The 17842-nt window shown below is 59.0% G+C and overlaps 1 protein-coding gene and 1 long non-coding RNA gene across 9 annotated transcripts in view; both read left to right on the top strand.

Moving 5' to 3' along the window:
- Nucleotides 1–17842, top strand: part of VAV2 (vav guanine nucleotide exchange factor 2) — a 191146-nt gene that overhangs the window by 119577 nt on the left and 53727 nt on the right. For all 8 annotated transcript variants that reach the window (XM_070595452.1, XM_070595451.1, XM_070595455.1 and 5 more), the window contains exon 4: nt 8856–8924. In XM_070595452.1, coding sequence (XP_070451553.1) covers nt 8856–8924 — 69 coding nt within the window. The remainder of the gene's footprint in view (nt 1–8855; nt 8925–17842) is intronic.
- Nucleotides 13174–16990, top strand: LOC139079617 (uncharacterized). Its single transcript, XR_011533376.1, has 2 exons — nt 13174–16803; nt 16896–16990. It is a non-coding gene; the product is annotated as an uncharacterized lncRNA (long non-coding RNA).

Raw genomic sequence — 17842 nt, 5'->3', positions numbered from 1 at the left:
GGCTGAACTCTGAACTCAGAATTAGACTTTGCTCTCCAAACCAGCTCCCCACCACCTCCTGCCAGAAGCCCTCCTGGTTTCCCCAGGCTATCCTTCCACCTTTTCTCCTCTTGCTGTCTGTGCCTTTCTGGCCATTCCTGCGCCCTGTGGCCTGCATGGTGGGTGCGGGTCCCCCTCGTCTCTGATACAGGGTGTGGCCTGAGCTGGGTGTGGGCATGGGTGAGGTGGCACGGCCTGGCACTGCCCCCTGATAGGATGGCAGTCTGCACTGGGTGGGGCGGCGGTCTGAGAAGAGAAAAGCCACACATCAGCTTGTTTTGACAGTTGGGGCTCTTTAGCAGGAGAGCCATTTTTAATGAGTGAAACCCTAGTGTTTCAAGGACTCCCTGCCAATTAGCGGGCGGCACCAGGTGACTCCTCCAATAATTAACGGTCTGTCAGGTCCTCCAGGCTGCGGTTCTCCGTGTGCCTTTAAAGTTTGCCCGGCTGCCATCTCCCTGGCAAGCTGGTGCCTGAGGGGCCTGTGGCCCGGTTCTCGTCTCTGGGGGCGGGCTCCCATGGCCCCTCTGCCCCTGCCAGCCTCTCCTAACTCACTGCTCCTGCCCTTGGCCCCTGGTCACACCTGGTGAGATGAGGCTGAACCTGATGCTGTCATGGTGTGGGGACCTCCCACCGCCCCCCTCCCGCTGCCCTCCCACAGCCCCACCTCACCTAATTCTGAGGCTGTTTTCAGAATAGGAAACTGAGGCTGGGGCCCGGGAAGTGGCCCTCCGCGGGCCCCTCAGGTCACGTCAGCGCCATAAATTGAAGCACTGTTGTCTGCCACGTGCAGGCCTTGGGTACTCAACTTGTCCCCGCGTTAGCACTGGGATTCCCGCATCCCGGGAAATGCCTTCGTCCCCAGCAAAGTGGCAGGCCCTGCAGCACAGGTGCCGGTGCTGGGCACCCCCAGGCCTCTGAGGCCGAGTTGGTTCTCAGGGACTGCGGGCTGGTGTCGCCCTACAGGAGGTGAACCCGGGGCCCTGCCCCTGCCCCTTTGCTCGGCTGCATCAGGCGGGCCAAGGAGGACAGAGGCGTCTGCTCAGGGGGTCGGTCCGGGAAGCTGCTGGTGGACACGGACCTTGGGGGCCACATTGCAGGGAGCGACATCAGTGAGTCGCACCCAGCTCTCCTCCCTGCACGTGCCAAGTCAACGAGGAGAAGTTCAGAGGTGTCTCAGGCTGGATCGCTTTCACCTGAAACGCCGACACAAGGTGGAAAATTAAATGCCGTGTCCTAGATTCTCTGAATGGTGCTCGATGTCCTGAGTAACCGACTTGGAGCCGAGCGCTGCCCCGAAGCTTTCTTATGTGAACATTTGTTTCTGGGGGCCGGTCTCCTTCCCAGGCAGGAGGAGAAAGAGCTCAGTAGGGTGGGTCGGAGGACCTGGCAATAGCGCTGACCCTGCGTACCCTGGGGCAGGGCTGGGGGAGCCTGGCTGAGGGGCACTTTCCAGTTGTAACGGAAGCCCAGGGGCCAGCTCTAGGATTTAGCGCCTGGAGCTCTGCTCTGGCGGCCGTGGGGACCATGGGGACTGCCTGTGTCTGAGGCTCTGGACTTGGCAGGTGGGCTCCTGGGGGCGAGCCGCCCAGAGGGGAGGAAGGTGACCCCCGCTGTCATGTACAGGAACCCTTTGGGTGGAAGGAGCTGCATGTGTTATCTCATTGAGTCTTAACAATTGCTGCTACCCCCGTTCTACAGTTGGGGAAACTGAGGCTCAGTGAGGGAGAGTGCCCTGCTCAGAGTCACACAGCAAGCCCTCAGTAGAGCCAGGATTTGATCCCTGATCGGTCACCTGCAGAGGCCTTGCTCTTTGCTGTCCCCTGAAATGAAGGCGACGGAGGTGGTGGGCCTTTGCTTTGGCTTCTCGCCAGCGGTCGATTTCCAGGGTGTGGGGGACGGAGCCCCCGGGCCGCAGTCTGGGTCCTGGGAGGGCCACCTGCAGACCTGCTACGTGCCGGGGTCTGGGGTGGATGGAGGCCTGGGAGCTGCCACGTGGCCCTGCACGGTGGAGTGCTGGATTAGGTTTAATAATGCAGAGGAGGCCGCTGCCAGATGCCGGGCTGGGCGGGGTCAGCAAGTCCGAGCCTGGTTTGAAGTGCGTGAAGAGCCAGGTGGAGAGTCCTCAGCTCAGAGGGCAGCCTCGTGCTGCTCGCTCCCATCCGGGGCTGTCTGACGAAACACTAAATCAGAGCTGACAAGTGGGTCGGGTTTCTCACGGAACCCTGTGTTCCAGGTCCCACAGCCCTCACCAATGCGCAGTAGGACGTGAAGCTAACTGGTCTTCCCCCCCAGATCCCAGAGACCTGGCCCCTGCCTCCCGAGGTGCGAGGGCGCCTGTGTTTGGGGGTCCTCTCTTTGGCTGCTTCAGTCTTTGTCTTACAAACCAAATCTGGCAGCTCACTGCTCAGGGCCTTCCAAGAAAGCAAACCCAAGCCGCTCCCCATCCAGCTGAGCTCCTGGGCTCCCAGCTGGCACGGACCCGTTTGCCCTTTTCAGCTCCAGGACCCCCGGAGCATCCGGCTGCCGCCTTTCCAGACCATGCTCCCTTCCCCATGCAGCCATAGGCATGATTGCACATGTGGTTACTTCACAGGAGCGTAGGTTTTGGCAGATTCTCGAAGTCCTGAGAGCAAGGACCACGCCCGATTTATTGGTCTGGGAGCTGGGTTCACGTGGTGCCGTCTCCCTGAAGCAGGGACGGATGGCAGCCCCACAGTCCAGCTTGGAGCAGCTGCCCAGTACATACCCGTGGAATGAAAAAAGGAGAAGGAAGCAACGATTTGGAAGCAGGAATTGTGTCCCCTCAGCTCTTTGTCCAGGGGTTGGGTTCAGGCACCCCCTTAGGGGGCCATCTGTTCGGATCTTCTTCCTCTAGCTGGTGACCCCTCTGGCCCCAGCACTGAGACTGGGGTTGTCCTGCCCCAATATGGCCAGACTGGCCGTAGCAACTAGACGCTGAAATTGACCTTGATGGGGGAGGCGTGCTGTGTGTGCCGGGGGCTCCTTGAGGCGCAGTGGTGCGGCCTCTCCCCGCGCCCCGGGAGGACGGTGCTGGGAAGCGTGGTGGGGTGGGGTGGACACCTCCTGGCCCACAGGCTCTGATGGGATTTCTCAGCACGGGCAGCTTTCCCGATCCCAGCACGGGCATCCCCTTAATTCCCTCGGTGGCCCAAGTGGGAAAGCTGGCTTCCCAGAAGCTAGGCACGAGGAAGTGCGTCCTCAGGAAGGGTTGGATGGGCTGAGAGGAACTCAGTCACCTGGGGGACCTGGATGACCTCGTGCCCGTGCTTAACCCACGATCATTTCTGTGCACACAGCTTTACTGTGCTTGCCTCTTCTCTCCTCTTCTTTTAAAGAGCAGATGAACCCCACCGGTTAACGTGTGGATGTTTTCTTGAGCTCAGGGAAGGGGGAATTGGGGGGTGGATGCAGCACCGTGGGGTCTGGAGGATAAACCGACACCTGAAACAGGAGGGGTGGAGCCAGGCCTTGTTGCAGAGTGACCACAGCGTCACACATGCTCCAGCCCCTCTGGGCTTTGAGTTACAGCTGGAATGTGGCCCCAGGAACTGCTCACACTCCCTGTGTGCGAGTGTGTCTCTCAGTGTTAAGTCAGGGTCAGGGTTGTAAAGTCATAACTCAGGGGTGCTTGAATACCTCTGTGTGATTTCTCATATGCTCTTCTTGAAGATGCTTCCTCATATCTAATTCAGAGCTGCCATTTGTTGTTGTTTCAGGGGGAAGGAACAGCTTGAGAATATCTACCATCCATCCATCTGCCCACCCATCCATTTCCCAGCTAATCCAGCCACCCGTCCACCTGTCCTCTTGACCACCCACCTATCCATCCTTCCACCCCCCCAACCCACCCGTTCACTCGTCTCGTCTGTCCGTCAACCCACAAATCCAGCCACTCTGTCACCTACCTGTCCTCCCAGACATCCCTCCATCCATCCATCTGTCCATCCGTCCATCCGTCCATCCATCCATCCATCCATCTGTCCATCTGTCCGTCCGCCCATCCATCCATCCATCTATCCATCCATCCATCCATCCATCCATCTATCCATCCATCCATCCATCCGTCCATCCGTCCGTCCATCCATCCATCTGTCCATCCATCCATGCATCTATCCACCCATCTGTCCATCCATCCATCCATCCGTCCGTCCATCCATCTGTCCGTCCCTCCATCTGTCCGTCCATCCATCCATCCATCCATCCGTCCATCCATCCATCCATCCATCCCTCCATCCATTCATGCCTTTTTCATGCCAGGCCCTGTGCTAGGCGTAAGTGGACCCATTCTGAGAGGGTAGTTAAGTCTTCCCACATGAGGTGGGGCTTGAATTGAGTCTTGAGGGTTACTAGGACCTAGGTGAATGCGGTGGAGCCAGGGACTGAAGGCAGAGGGAAGAGCAGATGTAAAATGGAGCTCATGAAATAAAATTCCCATTCTGGTGACATGTCTTCATAGTTGAAAACATACTACCCTGCCCACTGGCCTCACAAGCCTCTGTATCCCTGCACCCCGACCCTGTGGGTTCCCCTGCTCCGGGAGGGCCTGAGCCCGCCATGGGGGTTTGGTGGCAAGAAGGACCTCAGGGACGTTCCCATTGACAACCTTCTACAGAGGAGGACAGCTGCCCAGGTCCCCCAGAGAGTCCCTGGCGGAGCCCACCAGATAAACCCTCCCAAGGGACTTTAGAATGAACGCTAGCACTCGAGGGGGTCACCTGGTGAGCTTATGGAAACCCAGATTCCTGGGCCCCACGCTCAGCCATCCTGACCCAGTGGGTCTGGGGGAGGCCTGAGAATCGGCATGTCTGCTGAGGCCCCAGGGAGTCCTGATGCCATCTGTTGGCCCCTTGGGAGCACAGTTGGAGGAGGAGGACCCAGGACCTTGGGCGGCGCTAGCAGAGGAACTTGGGCTCGCCTCCAAATCCTCTGCCCCGTGTCGATGAGGCTGGGCCAGGCCCAGGTGTGAGCAGACGGATGCTTCCTGCCAGAGAGAGTGGGGGTGCAAACAGTGGGCAGGGCTGTGCACACGGGCACCGTATTCTCAGCTGAGTGATGGTCTGTGCTCTGGTTCAAACACACACGTTATGTTCATTGTAGAAAGGTGGGAAACAGAAGAAAATAGTTTATCCTGAGTCCCTCGGAAGTCACAGTGTCAGCTTTCTGGGGTGTTTGTGTACGTTCATGCGTGTGTGGACTTACATCTTTTAATTCTTTAAACAGCTGAGAACATCCTGCCTCCAAGCTGGGGCCGGGAGCATCTCCCACGTCAGCACATGCTCTTCGGAAACATGCCGCTCAGGGCGCAGAGTCCTGGTGGGACGGGTGGCTGGTGTGCGTCCAGCCCCCGCCCTGGGTTTGCTCTCACCCTGCACTGCGGCGATTTCCTCACGGAATGTGGGTGCAGGGTGGGTTTCTGGAAATGGAGTCCCCAGGTGGCCATCCTGTGTGGGCTCAGACTCCCCAGGGGTAGTGGCGACGGCGGTGTCCCGGCCCTCACCGCCCCCGGGTTAGCGTTTGGACAGAGTCACGGTCCTGCAGCACTTTGGCAAACTCTACGCTCTTCTCCCCTCTCTACATTCTGTATCCGAAAGCTTTAATATTTGGCCATCGTGTCATTTTATACACAGCATCCTTTTCTAGGATATTAGTTGGTTTTTAAATTTTTGATTCATAGATGAGAAATGTTTTTTGTAATAAGTAAGAATATTGATTATATACTTTCCCAAGTATGGAATTAACACCATTCATCACTCAAAATTTGGAAAAAGCAGAAATGGCTGACGAGGTGGTTGGATAGGCAGGTGGCCAGAACTGACCCAGGGTGGTTGGCATGGGGGCGGGACGGTGGAAAGCCTGTCCCGGCAATGGGGTCTCATGCTGAGTGGGAGGAAATGCTCTGCCTCTGGGATCCCACGGCCACATCTCAGTTCACCCCAAGCCTCCCCGGCACCTTCTGTGGTCTCTTGAGTGTGGGCTGGAACCTTCGGCAGTCAGGGTCAGTTAAGGAACGAGAGCTCGGTTCCTCAGCCCTCAGCCCTCATCCCATCAACCACGAGGGATGATGGGCAGTAGGGGCCTGCCTTGCTTATGGCCAGGGCATCATGATGGCCGGCAGCTCTCCCTGTGACTTGAAGACACACAGCTATGCTCCTCCCTTCTTGCCACATGATGCCCAGTGGAGGATGCTGTTGTCATGGTGATGGGAGGAAGGAGGGGGAGAGCTACAGGGAGGAGAAAGCCCACCCTCGGAGAGGTCAAGCTGCCCCCTTGGACACAGGCTACTGCCATGAAGCCACAGGGATGGGGACCACTGGGCCAGTACATCTACCTTGGGGACCTCAGACCCAGGGTCATAGCAGGTCTGTGACAGAGCGGGCAGGACCCAGGTCTCCAGGAGCTGGCTCAGTGGGCCCCTGGGGCCACCACCCCAGGAAGCACAGGCCCCTAGCCTTGGAGTCTTGGTAGGAGCAACTCCTCCCGCATCCCCCTGCTGAGCAAATGTCAGCCTGACCCCCAGCAAGGAAGCCCCCAGCCGGGGTCTCCTGCGGGATCCTTAGGAATGGGTTCCTAGGAGAACACGCAGCCCTGGGCCAACGGAGATGTGCCCTTTCATTAAAGGTGGCATTTCATCTCCTCTCGAGGCGGGTTGACTTGGGCCCACAGCTTTAGAAGGAGCTGGCAGGCCCCTTCTCGCGGCATCTCCTCTGCAGTCCTGCCCGTCCTCCCTCCTGGAGGCCAGCCTCCCTGCCTGTCGTGGGCCGTTCACCTGACTCAGGACATGCGCCTTGTCTGCAGTTCCCCGCGGGGAACGGCGGGGGTGGGCGCTGGCACACGGGCGCGCAGGGACTGCAGGGGCCCTGGAGAAGGCGTCGGAAGCTGACTCCGTTCGTGTTGCTGCCTGGGCTCCTGTGCTGGTGGTGGGCGTGGTGCACACAGTGGCCCCGACCCCCGTCTCTCCCCGGGTTCCTTCTTTAACCAGAAGGCGCCGGCTCTCTGCAGACCTGCCCCTTCCTCCAGTTTGTGCATTGGGATCTCCTTATGTACAGGCGGCATTGAGAGATGACAGGCCCGCGGGGCTCCCCCGTCCTCCTGGCGAGTGCATGCTGTGCGGGCACAGTGTGGCTCCCACCTGCCTTCTCTCCTTTGGCCCTAGCTGTGCCTTGGACTCCGTGCGCCCCTGTCTCATGGATGCGCAAACACAGGCTCAGAGGGAGGGCAAGGCAGGATCTGGCCCTGGCCCTTGTCCCTGGGGGGGCCTCTATGCCTCACCTGTGCCGGCCGCCCCAACACCCGGGCAGTGTGTGCTGGGCCTGCCCGCTGGCAGGAGTCAGGCGCCGTTGGGGGGTGCGGCCCGAGCCCCTCGCATTCTGTCAATGAGTCCCCTTCCTCCCTGAGTCCCTGTTCCACTGGATTCTGAGCCACCCAGGCAGACGTCCGTGTGCCAAGGGCCACAGCGGCCGTCTACCCCTCCCACCAGCCGGGGGGCTTTCTGACGCCCCGCCTCTTCTCTCATTCCTCCCAGATGCGTCTTGGGATGGCAGAGTTGGTGGGGACCCTGCGCATCCCCCAAATAGGGAACTGTGAGGTTTTCATGGAAAAAGAATAATAAAGGGTCTCAAATGCAGGTACGTTTGGGACTGCTGGCCCAGTCTGTCTCCTCGAGTCTCGAGGACCATGCGAGCGCCAAGGCGCTGACAAGGCCTGCTATAGTGAAACCCTTCACCCGATTCCCAGTACCCCACGCCGGGTCACAGCCCCCACCCCAGGAACCCTGCACCCGCCCGCTCTGCAGAGTGCTCAGCACATCTGTAACCCAGCCTTTGGATTCACTGTCGCCCTGGACAAGAGCAGTTTCACTGGGGGAGTGGACACGGGGTCAAGGGCCAGTGAGGAGTCGACGTGGGGGAGATGGTGGTGAAGGTGTGCAGACCGCTCCCGAGGCTCGTGGCAGAGCTGGGGCACTTGAGGAGCGCAACAAGAGACAGCTTACAGGTGGGGGTGACCCAGGAGGGAGGGAACATTGGTGCTGCCATCGGGTGGACGTTTCAAGAGACCCACTGCCCTCCTGGGGCTCTTCCCCACGCGGCTCCTGCTCCCAGAGTGTCCCTTTCCAGGTCCTTGTGGGAAGGCAGCTGGTGTCAGGAGGGCTGATCGCTCTTCAGGACCTGCTCTGACCCTGAGCCAGGCCCCAGTGGGCTGGTGGGCGGGCGTGGTGGGTGAGCGCCATCCTTCTCACAGGACTCTGCCATTGTCCTCTGTCTCGAAGGCCCCTACCCTGGGGGGAGGAGGATGGATGCCCCAGAAGCTCTGCCCTTCCCTGCCAGAATCCCCTCCTGCATCCTCTCCTCCAGGCGGATGGAGCTGGCAGCCTTCCTGCCCTGTGCTTCACCACGAGGGTGCCAGGGGAGCCCCACACCCCTGTTTCTGGAATTTCCCTGGAGTGTCACATGGGATGAAAGCTTCCTGCTCCCTCTGACCCAGTTCCCTCCTTTGTCAACAGGGCCACTGGGCCTAGAGAGACAGACTGACTTACCCGGTGCCCCAGGGCAGAGCTGGGCAGGGTCTTCTTGCTCTTGGCACCTGCACCCGGTTGGATCTGTAACACCCATCCGTGTAATGCAGGCCCGGCTTCCTTCCATGAGAAGCAGACAGAAGCCCATTTGCATCTCCTGGCAGAGCCAAGCAGGGCTCGAGTTCTGGCGGGCCTGTGATGGATTCCAGGCTGGGGGCCTGGTCGGGGCTGGTGGTGCCACAGAGACCTGCTCATTTCCCTCTTATCTCCTCTCCCACAGGCCTTTTCCCTCGGAGGAGACCGCGGAGAATGACGATGACGTCTACCGCAGTCTGGAGGAGCTGGCTGAGTAAGGAACCAGGCCCAAGAAGGATGGGGAGAGGGGGCGGTTAGAATCTTCACATGGCTGCGGGGGGTTGGGAGAAAATGTGGCGGCCCCACCCCAGGTGGAACTGGCCTCGCTGTCCTGCCCAGGGCATCTCTACGTGACTGAGGGTGGTGTGGGTTCCCCCATGCCCGAGTGGAAATGTGGGCTTCTGCAAGATGTCAGGCAGCTGGGCCTCAGCTCACACCTCCTATGTATTCCGGAAGGCTCCCCAGCATGTCTGCCCGTGGCTGTCCTCTGCAAGGTCGGATGTTGAGGGCTGCTCTTTTTTGCGAAGCTGCAGGGAAAGCCAGGGTCGGGGTGAGCCTGGGCCTGAGGGGTTTCCTAGCCGGGCCCTTGGATGCTGTGTTGGTGATGGGAGAGCTGGTGTTTGCAGAAGCAGGGCCCTGGGGCCCAGGGTTGTCTCGTGGCCTGAAGGGTGGGCATGGGGCTGGACTGAGACCAGGCCACCTGAAGACACGAGGCATTTCCCGTTGTCTTGGTGACCCCGTCTTTGGGTTGCTTTGTGTCTGCTTCGTTCCCCTCTGAGGATTTCCTTGTTCCATCCACACGCAGCCCAGGCCTGGCCATCCCTCCCCGGCTGTTTCACCCTGTGGTCCTGGAGCCCCCCAGTTCCGCTAGACTCCCTAGGCAGTGGCTCTTCCTGAATACCTCGTCTAGTTCTGCAGGGTCCGCTGTGGCCAGGGCTGGGATCCTGCAGCCTGCTGCTGGGAAGAGGCCGGGCAGCTTCCCTCCTGCAGGATGGGGGAGGCCGGGCTGGCCCCATCCTGCAGGAGGGGAGACAAGGCCCGACAAGTGACGGGCTTTCCCAGGCCCTGGGGTGGTCACTGGTGGCCCTCACCTGGCTGGCCAGCTGCCCTCAGGCCAGGTGGAGAACACTCTGCCCAGGCTTCCTGTGGATGGGGAGCCTCCTTCCTGTTTGACAGGGGACATTTCTTTGTGCCCAGATACATGGCTGTTCCTCTGGGCTGACTCTTCTGGTCTCTCTCCCTTCAGCTTACGGTACAGACTGAGCATAAGCATCACAGTAAGAATAAGAGCCAGCGTGCGCTGCGTGCCTGCTGTGTCGAGGCCCACCCTCACAGCTGCGGCAGCCTCCAGGGTCGGGGGCAAATATCTTTTGCAGGATCCCTGTCTATTTAAACAATTTGAGTACTCCAAACATCAGCATGGTGGTGGCCCCATCTCAGGGGATCTGTGAATGAAATACCTACTCTGGTGGAGTAGCTGCCGCCAGCCCATCTTCCTGAAACCGGGCTGCCCGCCCCCGGCCCCAGGACGGCCTCACTGTGAAGCTGGGGCTGCCTGGGACACCTGGCCGGCCCCATGTGAGTTAGAGAACTGGAGAGCACGCTGAAGGGAGACATGGGGCTCTTCTCACCTGCTGAGTCTGGGCCCGGGGGTCTCCCACTCTGGGAAGCACCTCATCCTCCATCTGCCCGGCCAGCATCGCCACCGAACCCCACCCTGCGGACCACCCCCAGCCGTTTGACCTTTGGGCTGTCGGTGGCTGCACCACGATTAACTGGTTAAATGTCTGTCTTTGTTGACCGGAAGGTGCCGAGGTCAGACCCTGCGTCTTCTTCCCGCACCCGCTGAGCCCCTTGCAGCGTGTCCCTTGTGCCCACTCTGGAAGCAGAAATCCCCGGTGACGATGACGGTGATGGCAGGCGGTGCTTCAGAGCCTTTATGGGGCTGGCACTGCTGGGACTCCTCCTCATCTCCCCCAAGTCTCTTTGTGAGGTCTGTTCTGTGGGTACCCCCATTTTACAGACAAGGAAACAGGCCTAGAGAGGGGAAGCCACTGGCCTGTGTCGCTCAACTAGCAAGTGGCAGAACCGCAATTTGACCCCAGTCTGTGCCCTAACATCCCCACCATGCAAAGTCGGTGCCCCCAGAGGCCTGGGAGCCCGCTGGCCAGCGTGGAGGGCGAGGTCCTGAGCTGCCGTTTCTCCTAAGTCACCAGCCTGAGTTTGGGGGTCTGTGCCCCCCTGAAACATCCCTCAGGGGTCAGCACAGACTGAGGCCTCCAGGAGGACAAGGGGCCACGCCGGCCTTGTGCAGCCCAGACCGAGCATGAAATAGTGTCTCAGTACCAGCCGGGGACCCGCCCCTCGGCTGCCCCCCAACCCGGGATCCCTGCCTGTGTCCCGTGGCTTGCGGTGCGCGTGGAGTTTTGCAGACTCCTCTCCGTGAGTCTGACAGCGACCCCGGGGTGCCCATTTCCCTGTTCCCTGCCCGTTCTGGTTGTGACTGACCTCTTGAACCAAAACCTGGGACGTAATTCCTCTCGCACGGAGAAGCCGGGGCGGGGCGGGGGACCACAGTTCAATGATATTATCTCACGACAGAGAGAGCGATCCTCCTGGATGCAGTGAGCTCCTCAGGGCTGCAGTCGCCGCAGACGTAAATCACGAATTATAGGGGAGGGGAATGAATTCGAGTCTTTAACTTGCGCTTTGGTCCCAGTGGCTGCAGTTTAATAAATTTTTCATGGTATTTTTTCCTTCTCCTCTCACTGAAAAGCAGGGTCTCCTAGCATCTTGTCTCCGTGGACCTGGGGTTGATATTTATCCGTCGTGGCAATTTCCAGGGCACAAACAGAAATGCCATTTCTTACCTGGCCTCTGCTGTGGGGGGAGTGTGGCTGTGACTCGTCGAGGCTGGAGCTGGGCAGTGGCCTAGATCTGATGCCAGGCAGTGGCGGGGAGCAAGGGAGTGACATTTTGGGCAGAACTGGCTAATTCTTTCCTTTGGGTTCTTGGCCGGGTGTCAGAAGCGATGATCACCTTGTGTTTCTAAAGGCCCCTCCCTCGCCCAGACGTCAGACGCTCCATGGCTGTTGCTCCCTCTCATACGAGAGCCTGGTCTGCTCCTTGGGGCACCAGTGAGGGACGGAGTGTCATGTGAGCGCACCCGGGCACACACTCAATCAGTCAGTCAGTCAGTCAACCATGTATTCGTTGCCCAGTTGTTACTAAGCACTGTTTGTGTCAGCTCAAGGCCAGCAACCGGAACTATAAAGGGGAGTAAGACCCGCCCCCCCCCCCCCACCCCGCTGCCCTGCCTCCCAGGACCCCGAGCTCGATGGGGGGAGGCAGAAGCTGAGGGCCTTTTCGGGGCAGTGTGGTGGGGGTTGCAGGAAGGGCAGGCACTGGCTGCCTCGGGCATCGCTGGAGGAGAGGCATGGGTCTCCCACGTGAGAGAATACCCCTTAGAGAGGCCACTCTTCCCAGGGTGTCTGGGGCTTTCACAGCCCCCAGTGTCACCCCAGCAGGTTACTGAGGGCCCGTAGCCTCAGCCCATGCGATGCTGCTCCCCATTCCACCCGACCTGTGGCAGGTGCACCGGGCCGTGCTGGAGAGACTGTCTGTCCTGCCACGCCTTGTTCCCAAAGCAGACAGACCTGGGGAGCCTCCGCTCTGCCGTGTCCTGCTTATGTGGCCGTTGGCATGTTACCCACGCCTCTACGCTCGGATCCCCTGTGTGTAACATGCGGTGTTGGCATCTGCCAGGAAGGTCGACAGTGACATTGCGGGTATGCCGTGAGCGCTCGGGCAGGGATGGGCTCCCGTCTGCCCCTTTTACCAAGAACGTGACTTTCCAGTTTCCAGATGGCCATGGTAACGCTGTCCGGGAGATATCAAATACTAGCCACGGCGGGGTTGGAAATTTTCTAGTAGCCACATCAGAAAAAGAAAAAGAAACAGGTGGACTTAATTTTAAGAGTTTATTTTTATTTAACCCAATATATCCAACATATTATCCAGTTCAACACATAACAACGGAACAGATCACTAATGAAGCAACTTACATTCTCTTTTGTGGAACGTAAGCACAGCCCAGTCCAACTGGCCGCCTTTGTGAGCACACGGCCACGTGTGGCTGGTGGCCCTGGTGTGGGCGGTGCAGGTCTCAGACCCAGGATGTCATCCGGGAGCTCTTGCGGAGCCCCCCATGTTGAACGGAGGATAGTGGACTGGGATTATGTTCTCCAGCGCGCCAGGCTCATTTTGCCATCACTGAACATCTATAATCAGACAATAGAGCAGCTGCTTGAAAAAATTTACATGAAATGTTGCCACTTAAAAACGCTTTATCAAGCAAACCGAGCCCAAATTGAGAAGCCTGTTTTTAAATTGCCCTAACCCTTGGTGCCTTGCATTTGCATAATGGCTTACCCCTCCCTGTGATGCCTCTCCTGTTCCAGGGTGCTCCTGGGAGCCTGGAGGGGTGCTATTGCTCACTTCTCATACCTGCCGACTCCTGGGCGGGGCTGAGGTTAGGGGCCTGCCCTGGCGGAGCCCCCGTCCAGGGCTGGGAGGCAGATTTGCACACAGAAGAACGGCCCACAGGAGATGCTCACCGTGGGAGCCCAAGTAAGCAACTGCCGAGGAGGCGGCCGGCATCCCAGCAAAAGCAGCAGCCTTGCAAAGGCCTGGTGCCTGGGGCGGGGCGCAGGTGGGGCCGGAGAGCGAGGCAGGACCAGCCTGCCCAGGACCCAGGGCTCCCAGCTCAGAGACGTGGCATGGCATGGCCCCTGTGGATGTGCGACATTTCGTGGTGTTTGCAAGAAATCAGAATTATTGAGGCTCCCTGGGACTCACAGGGACAACCTCCCCCACCCCCAGGAAGGCGTGGCCCATGTCGAAATGCCTGCTGTGACTCCCGCTGGGTGTGCTCCAGCGACGGGGAGCACCCAGGTGTGTGTGGGGGGGCCTTGAAAGTAGCACGGGGGCTCACGCAGGCAGTGTCTGCCTGGTGAGGCCGCGGCTCTGAGGGTGGTGTTCTGTCTTACTCTGGGCGCATTAATACTTCTCCGGGCCTCGGTTTCCCCAACCCTGGAAGGAAAGCGTCAGCCCAGGCGGTCCGTGGATCCCTCCGAGCTTGAAGGATCCATGTTTCATGATCGAGGAGCCTGCTGCTTACCGCTGGTTTCCCGTTCCTCGGGGTTAAAATGATTTTCAGGCTTAAACAAATGTGATCGCGACGCGGCAGGCAATACAATTTATCCGTAAACGTATAGCAGCATGCTTTATGGCATCATAAAATGACTTAGCAGCTTTAAATGTGTCATGTTAGCATCGTTGGGATAATTTTTTAAGGTGCATAAATGCAGAGGGAGCTTCCGCAGTGGATGCCGCCTTCGAGGAGGTGTGACATCTTCTGGGAGCTGGTCTTGCTTCTTCCTGGGGAGGGAGGTGGGGGCACCAAGGTGGCGGTGGGGGCTGCTTGCTGGGAGGGCGGAGGCCACGCCTCTCCCGCCTGGCCCTGCAGCCGTGCCCGCTCTGCGCGGCGCCCCTTACTGGCCAGACGAGGAATGTCGCTCTGCCTGACCGCGACCCTCCTCGCCCCACCCGTGTCCGCGCCCTCCTGCCTCTCCCAGCTGCAGTTTGTCTAAAAGCTATCCCGAGTTCCCTTATGTCCAAGCCGCCCCATGTGAAAGTGCAGGGTCACACAGCAAGACCTGCATCTGTGGGGACGACCATGTGTGAGGCCGGGTTTGGGGACATCTCATGTTCACCCGAAGGATTGCCTTTCCAAGGGGACAAGTCTGAAAACGCTCTACAGAAACAAGCCCCTTTAGGAACGAACAATCCAGCCTGTTAGGCAGCCTCTCCCCTCCCCGCGCCTCGGTGGAGAACACAGACCCCACCGCAGTCTGAGGAGGTTGAAAGGAAAGCCCCCCCAGAGCGGAGGTGCTGGCAGACGCCCTCCTCGGCCAGCCTGCATGGCCGCCAGCCTCAGGCCGATGGTGGGAGCAGGTGGTGGGTAGAAAGGAGGCTGGCTGGACGGGGCCGAGGCTGGCTGCACGGGGCCGAGGCTGGCTCCCGGGGATGGTGCTGTGCAGGTGCCCTCACTCTGCAGTCTCGCTGCTGGAGGGCTCCTCCCAGAACTGGGCTCCCTGGCTCTGGGCTGGTGAGCTGGTGACAGCCGGGCACACAGTGGCCTCTGCTCTGCCTCGTCCTTCCTCCACAAGGCCACCTTCTCTGCCGGCTGAGCTGCCTCCCCTCTGGCCGTTCAGGGCTTTGTTTGTACAACAAACACTTAGGGAGCTGACTGTGTTCCCCGCACATGCCGTCCCGGGCCTGTCAAGGGTCTCTCCATCCTCATGTGAAATGCTGGGAGGCCCGGCCCAGCCATGGGGACTGACCTAATGGCAGGAATGAAGCCAACGCCCATGGAGCACACCTGAGGTCTGATCCCACACCGAGCCCCATGGTTGGGTCCGTGGTTGGGTCCTGGAGCCTTCCCTTAGGGCGGGGAGGAGACGGGCTCTGAGAAGTGAAGGTACCTGCCCAAGGGCACACAGCAACTAAGGGCAGAGCAGAGATTTGAACCAGGTCTGTGTGACTCAGAAGGCCACCTGTCTGTCCCCTTCTTCCCTCCCCCCTGCCCCTGGGCTGTCTGATAGAGCCCCACTGGGACCTGGGAGCCTGCAGTCCTCTTACAGCTTTTCTGCCTCTCCCACGAGCTATCCAGGTGGTGTCCACTGGGATCAGACCTTGACAGGCCAAGAGACCGAGAGGGCTTCCTGGAGGAGGTGTTGCTAGAAATGCACTTTGTGGGTGCACAGGATTTTTCAAAATGTGATTTAGGAAACCTGCCCGCATCCCCACCAGGCCAGTCACTGTCTTATTTGAGGCTGGGGTCCTGGGAGAGTCTGGGTCTCAGCTGTCTTTTTTTTTTTTCTTTCGAAGATTAGCCCTGAGTTAACTGCTGCCAATCCTCCTCTTTTTGCTGAGGAAGACTGGCCATGAGCTAACATCCATGCCCATCTTCCTCTACTTTATACGTGGGACGCCTCCCACAGCATGGCTTGCCAAGTGGTGCCATGTCCACACCTGGGATCCGAACGGGGAAACCCCGGGCTGCCGAAGCGGAATGTGCACACTTAACTGCTGCGCCACCGGGCCAGCCCCTCAGCTGTGTCTTTTATTTGGGAACTGAGGGCTGGCGGTCTTGATCCCAAAGTCACCCGTGTAGGCAGCCCAGTGGCTGCGCAGACAGCACGGGACCCCTGGCCTCGCTCTCCTGCCTCTGGTCTAGACAAGCTGCCCGATGCCCCTGCCCTTCAGAGCTGGCTGCAGGACAGGCTGGGCAGAGGGCAGCCCATCCACAGCCTGCCCGCTGGACGGGCTCGGACTGCCTCCCTCTTCTCTGGACATGGAGGCAGCAGCCACAGCCGGCGGGACTGACAGCCGCCTGCTCTGCTCCCTGCGTCTTCAAGGGCCCTGCCTGCCCTCCTGGGACGTCATGGCCCCCTGGTATCTGGACCTGAGCCATCCTGAAAGGCCCTGGCTGCCATCGGGGCCCGGGGCTTCAGTGACCTTGAAACCTTGCTCCCTGACCCCCCAGCACTTTGGGGAAGAAGTTTCTCCATTCTCTCTGCTAGTGTGAGCACACGGGGCCCTTCCAGGTGAGTACAGAGCAGACGCCCCATTGCCGCTCCGTCTGGGAGAAACGGCTCGGACTTATATGAATTTTTATTTTTAATACCTGGTTAAACCCGGGTCCTTTCAGGTCCGAGGCAGTCACAGCAATTCTGTCGTCTGATTTAACACAGTCCCTGTAGGGTGGAGAGCCCAGCGTGGAAGGGGAAGTGTTTGAGACGTGCACATCCATCTTGCTGTTTTCCAGAAAGGAGCAGGGACCAGCTGGGCTGTGGCCAGAAGGAGAGATTTATGTTCTGTCCAGTGAGAGCCTCTCCAAATCACTCTCCTGATACTGTCTTCTGGGACCCCAGGAGTATAAAGAACTAGGCCTTTTTAACATTATTTCTCTTGTGTTCAACACAAACCTGACGCACAGTGGCACTTAAGAAATATTGGTTAAAAAATGGGTAAGCATAACATGCCGGATTTTGTTATAAAAAATCCTGTCATGTACGTAAAATCTACTGTATTGATTGCCAAACTCCTATTCATCCTACAGAACCAAGCCCAGAGGTCACCTCCTCCAAGAAGCCGTCTCCAGCCCTACCAGGTTGAATGAAGTGCCCCTTCCCCAGATTAAAAAGTATACCAGGATCGTCTTTGTCAGTGTGTTATCATTGTCTCCCTGAGTTTGTCCCCACCCCCCAGAAGTGAGCTCTCCTTAAGAGTCATCCCTAGGGTAACAGAGCACAGCAAGGGCAGGTGACTTGACAGGTCCCTGCACATTGTGGCACAGAGGCAGTGCCCGGAGTGAGATCCTGAATGTTTGCGTTCCTTTACTGAGGAGCCAAGTGGTGGTCCCAGGGGCAGTTCTGTGGGTCCCTTGAGTGCCAGGCACTGTGCCCGAGTGTTGTCACATCATCTCAGCCTTTGTGACAACACTGCAAGGTAGGTGGTCCTGCCCCCATTTTGCAGTTGAGGAAATTAAGGGTTAGAGAGGATAGGTGACTTGCCTGAAGTCACATAGCACACTTTACATGACAAAGGCGGGATCAAAACCCTGAGCCACCCTGGCCCAGGAGATTCCCCTGGCTTCCCCTCTCCCTGGTGACCCGTCCCGATGCTGGGAGGCCCTTCTGCTGGTTCGAAAGAAGCCCTGGAAAGAGGGTTATGGTGGGGAGCACACAAGCCAGGGCAGCCAGACTCACTCTGGGAGTCCGATAGCTGTGGTCTTGTCTAGCTGTGCTCCTATGTGACTTTGCAGCCTTGGGGGACTATCTTGCCCTCTCTGCGCCCTAGTTTCCCCATCTGTAGGAAGAGCAGCCCCTCCCTCACCGGTTGGGACGAGAGTCTGCTGAGGGCGAGTGAGGCCCACTTCCCTAACACACGTGGAAGTAGCCCCTTGTCTGTCTGTCCCCACATGCAGACCACCCAGCCCCCAGCAGGCTTCTTCAGGCCCTTGGAGGCCCCCTCTCTCTGCTGCCCCCACCGAATGGTGTGGACCGA

The sequence above is a fragment of the Equus przewalskii genome, chromosome 26 (assembly GCF_037783145.1).
Source record: "Equus przewalskii isolate Varuska chromosome 26, EquPr2, whole genome shotgun sequence".
In the NCBI taxonomy this organism is placed as follows: Eukaryota; Metazoa; Chordata; class Mammalia; order Perissodactyla; family Equidae; genus Equus; species Equus przewalskii.
The sequence above is the reverse complement of the archived record's forward strand: the minus strand, read 5'-3'. Positions and strand labels throughout refer to the sequence as shown.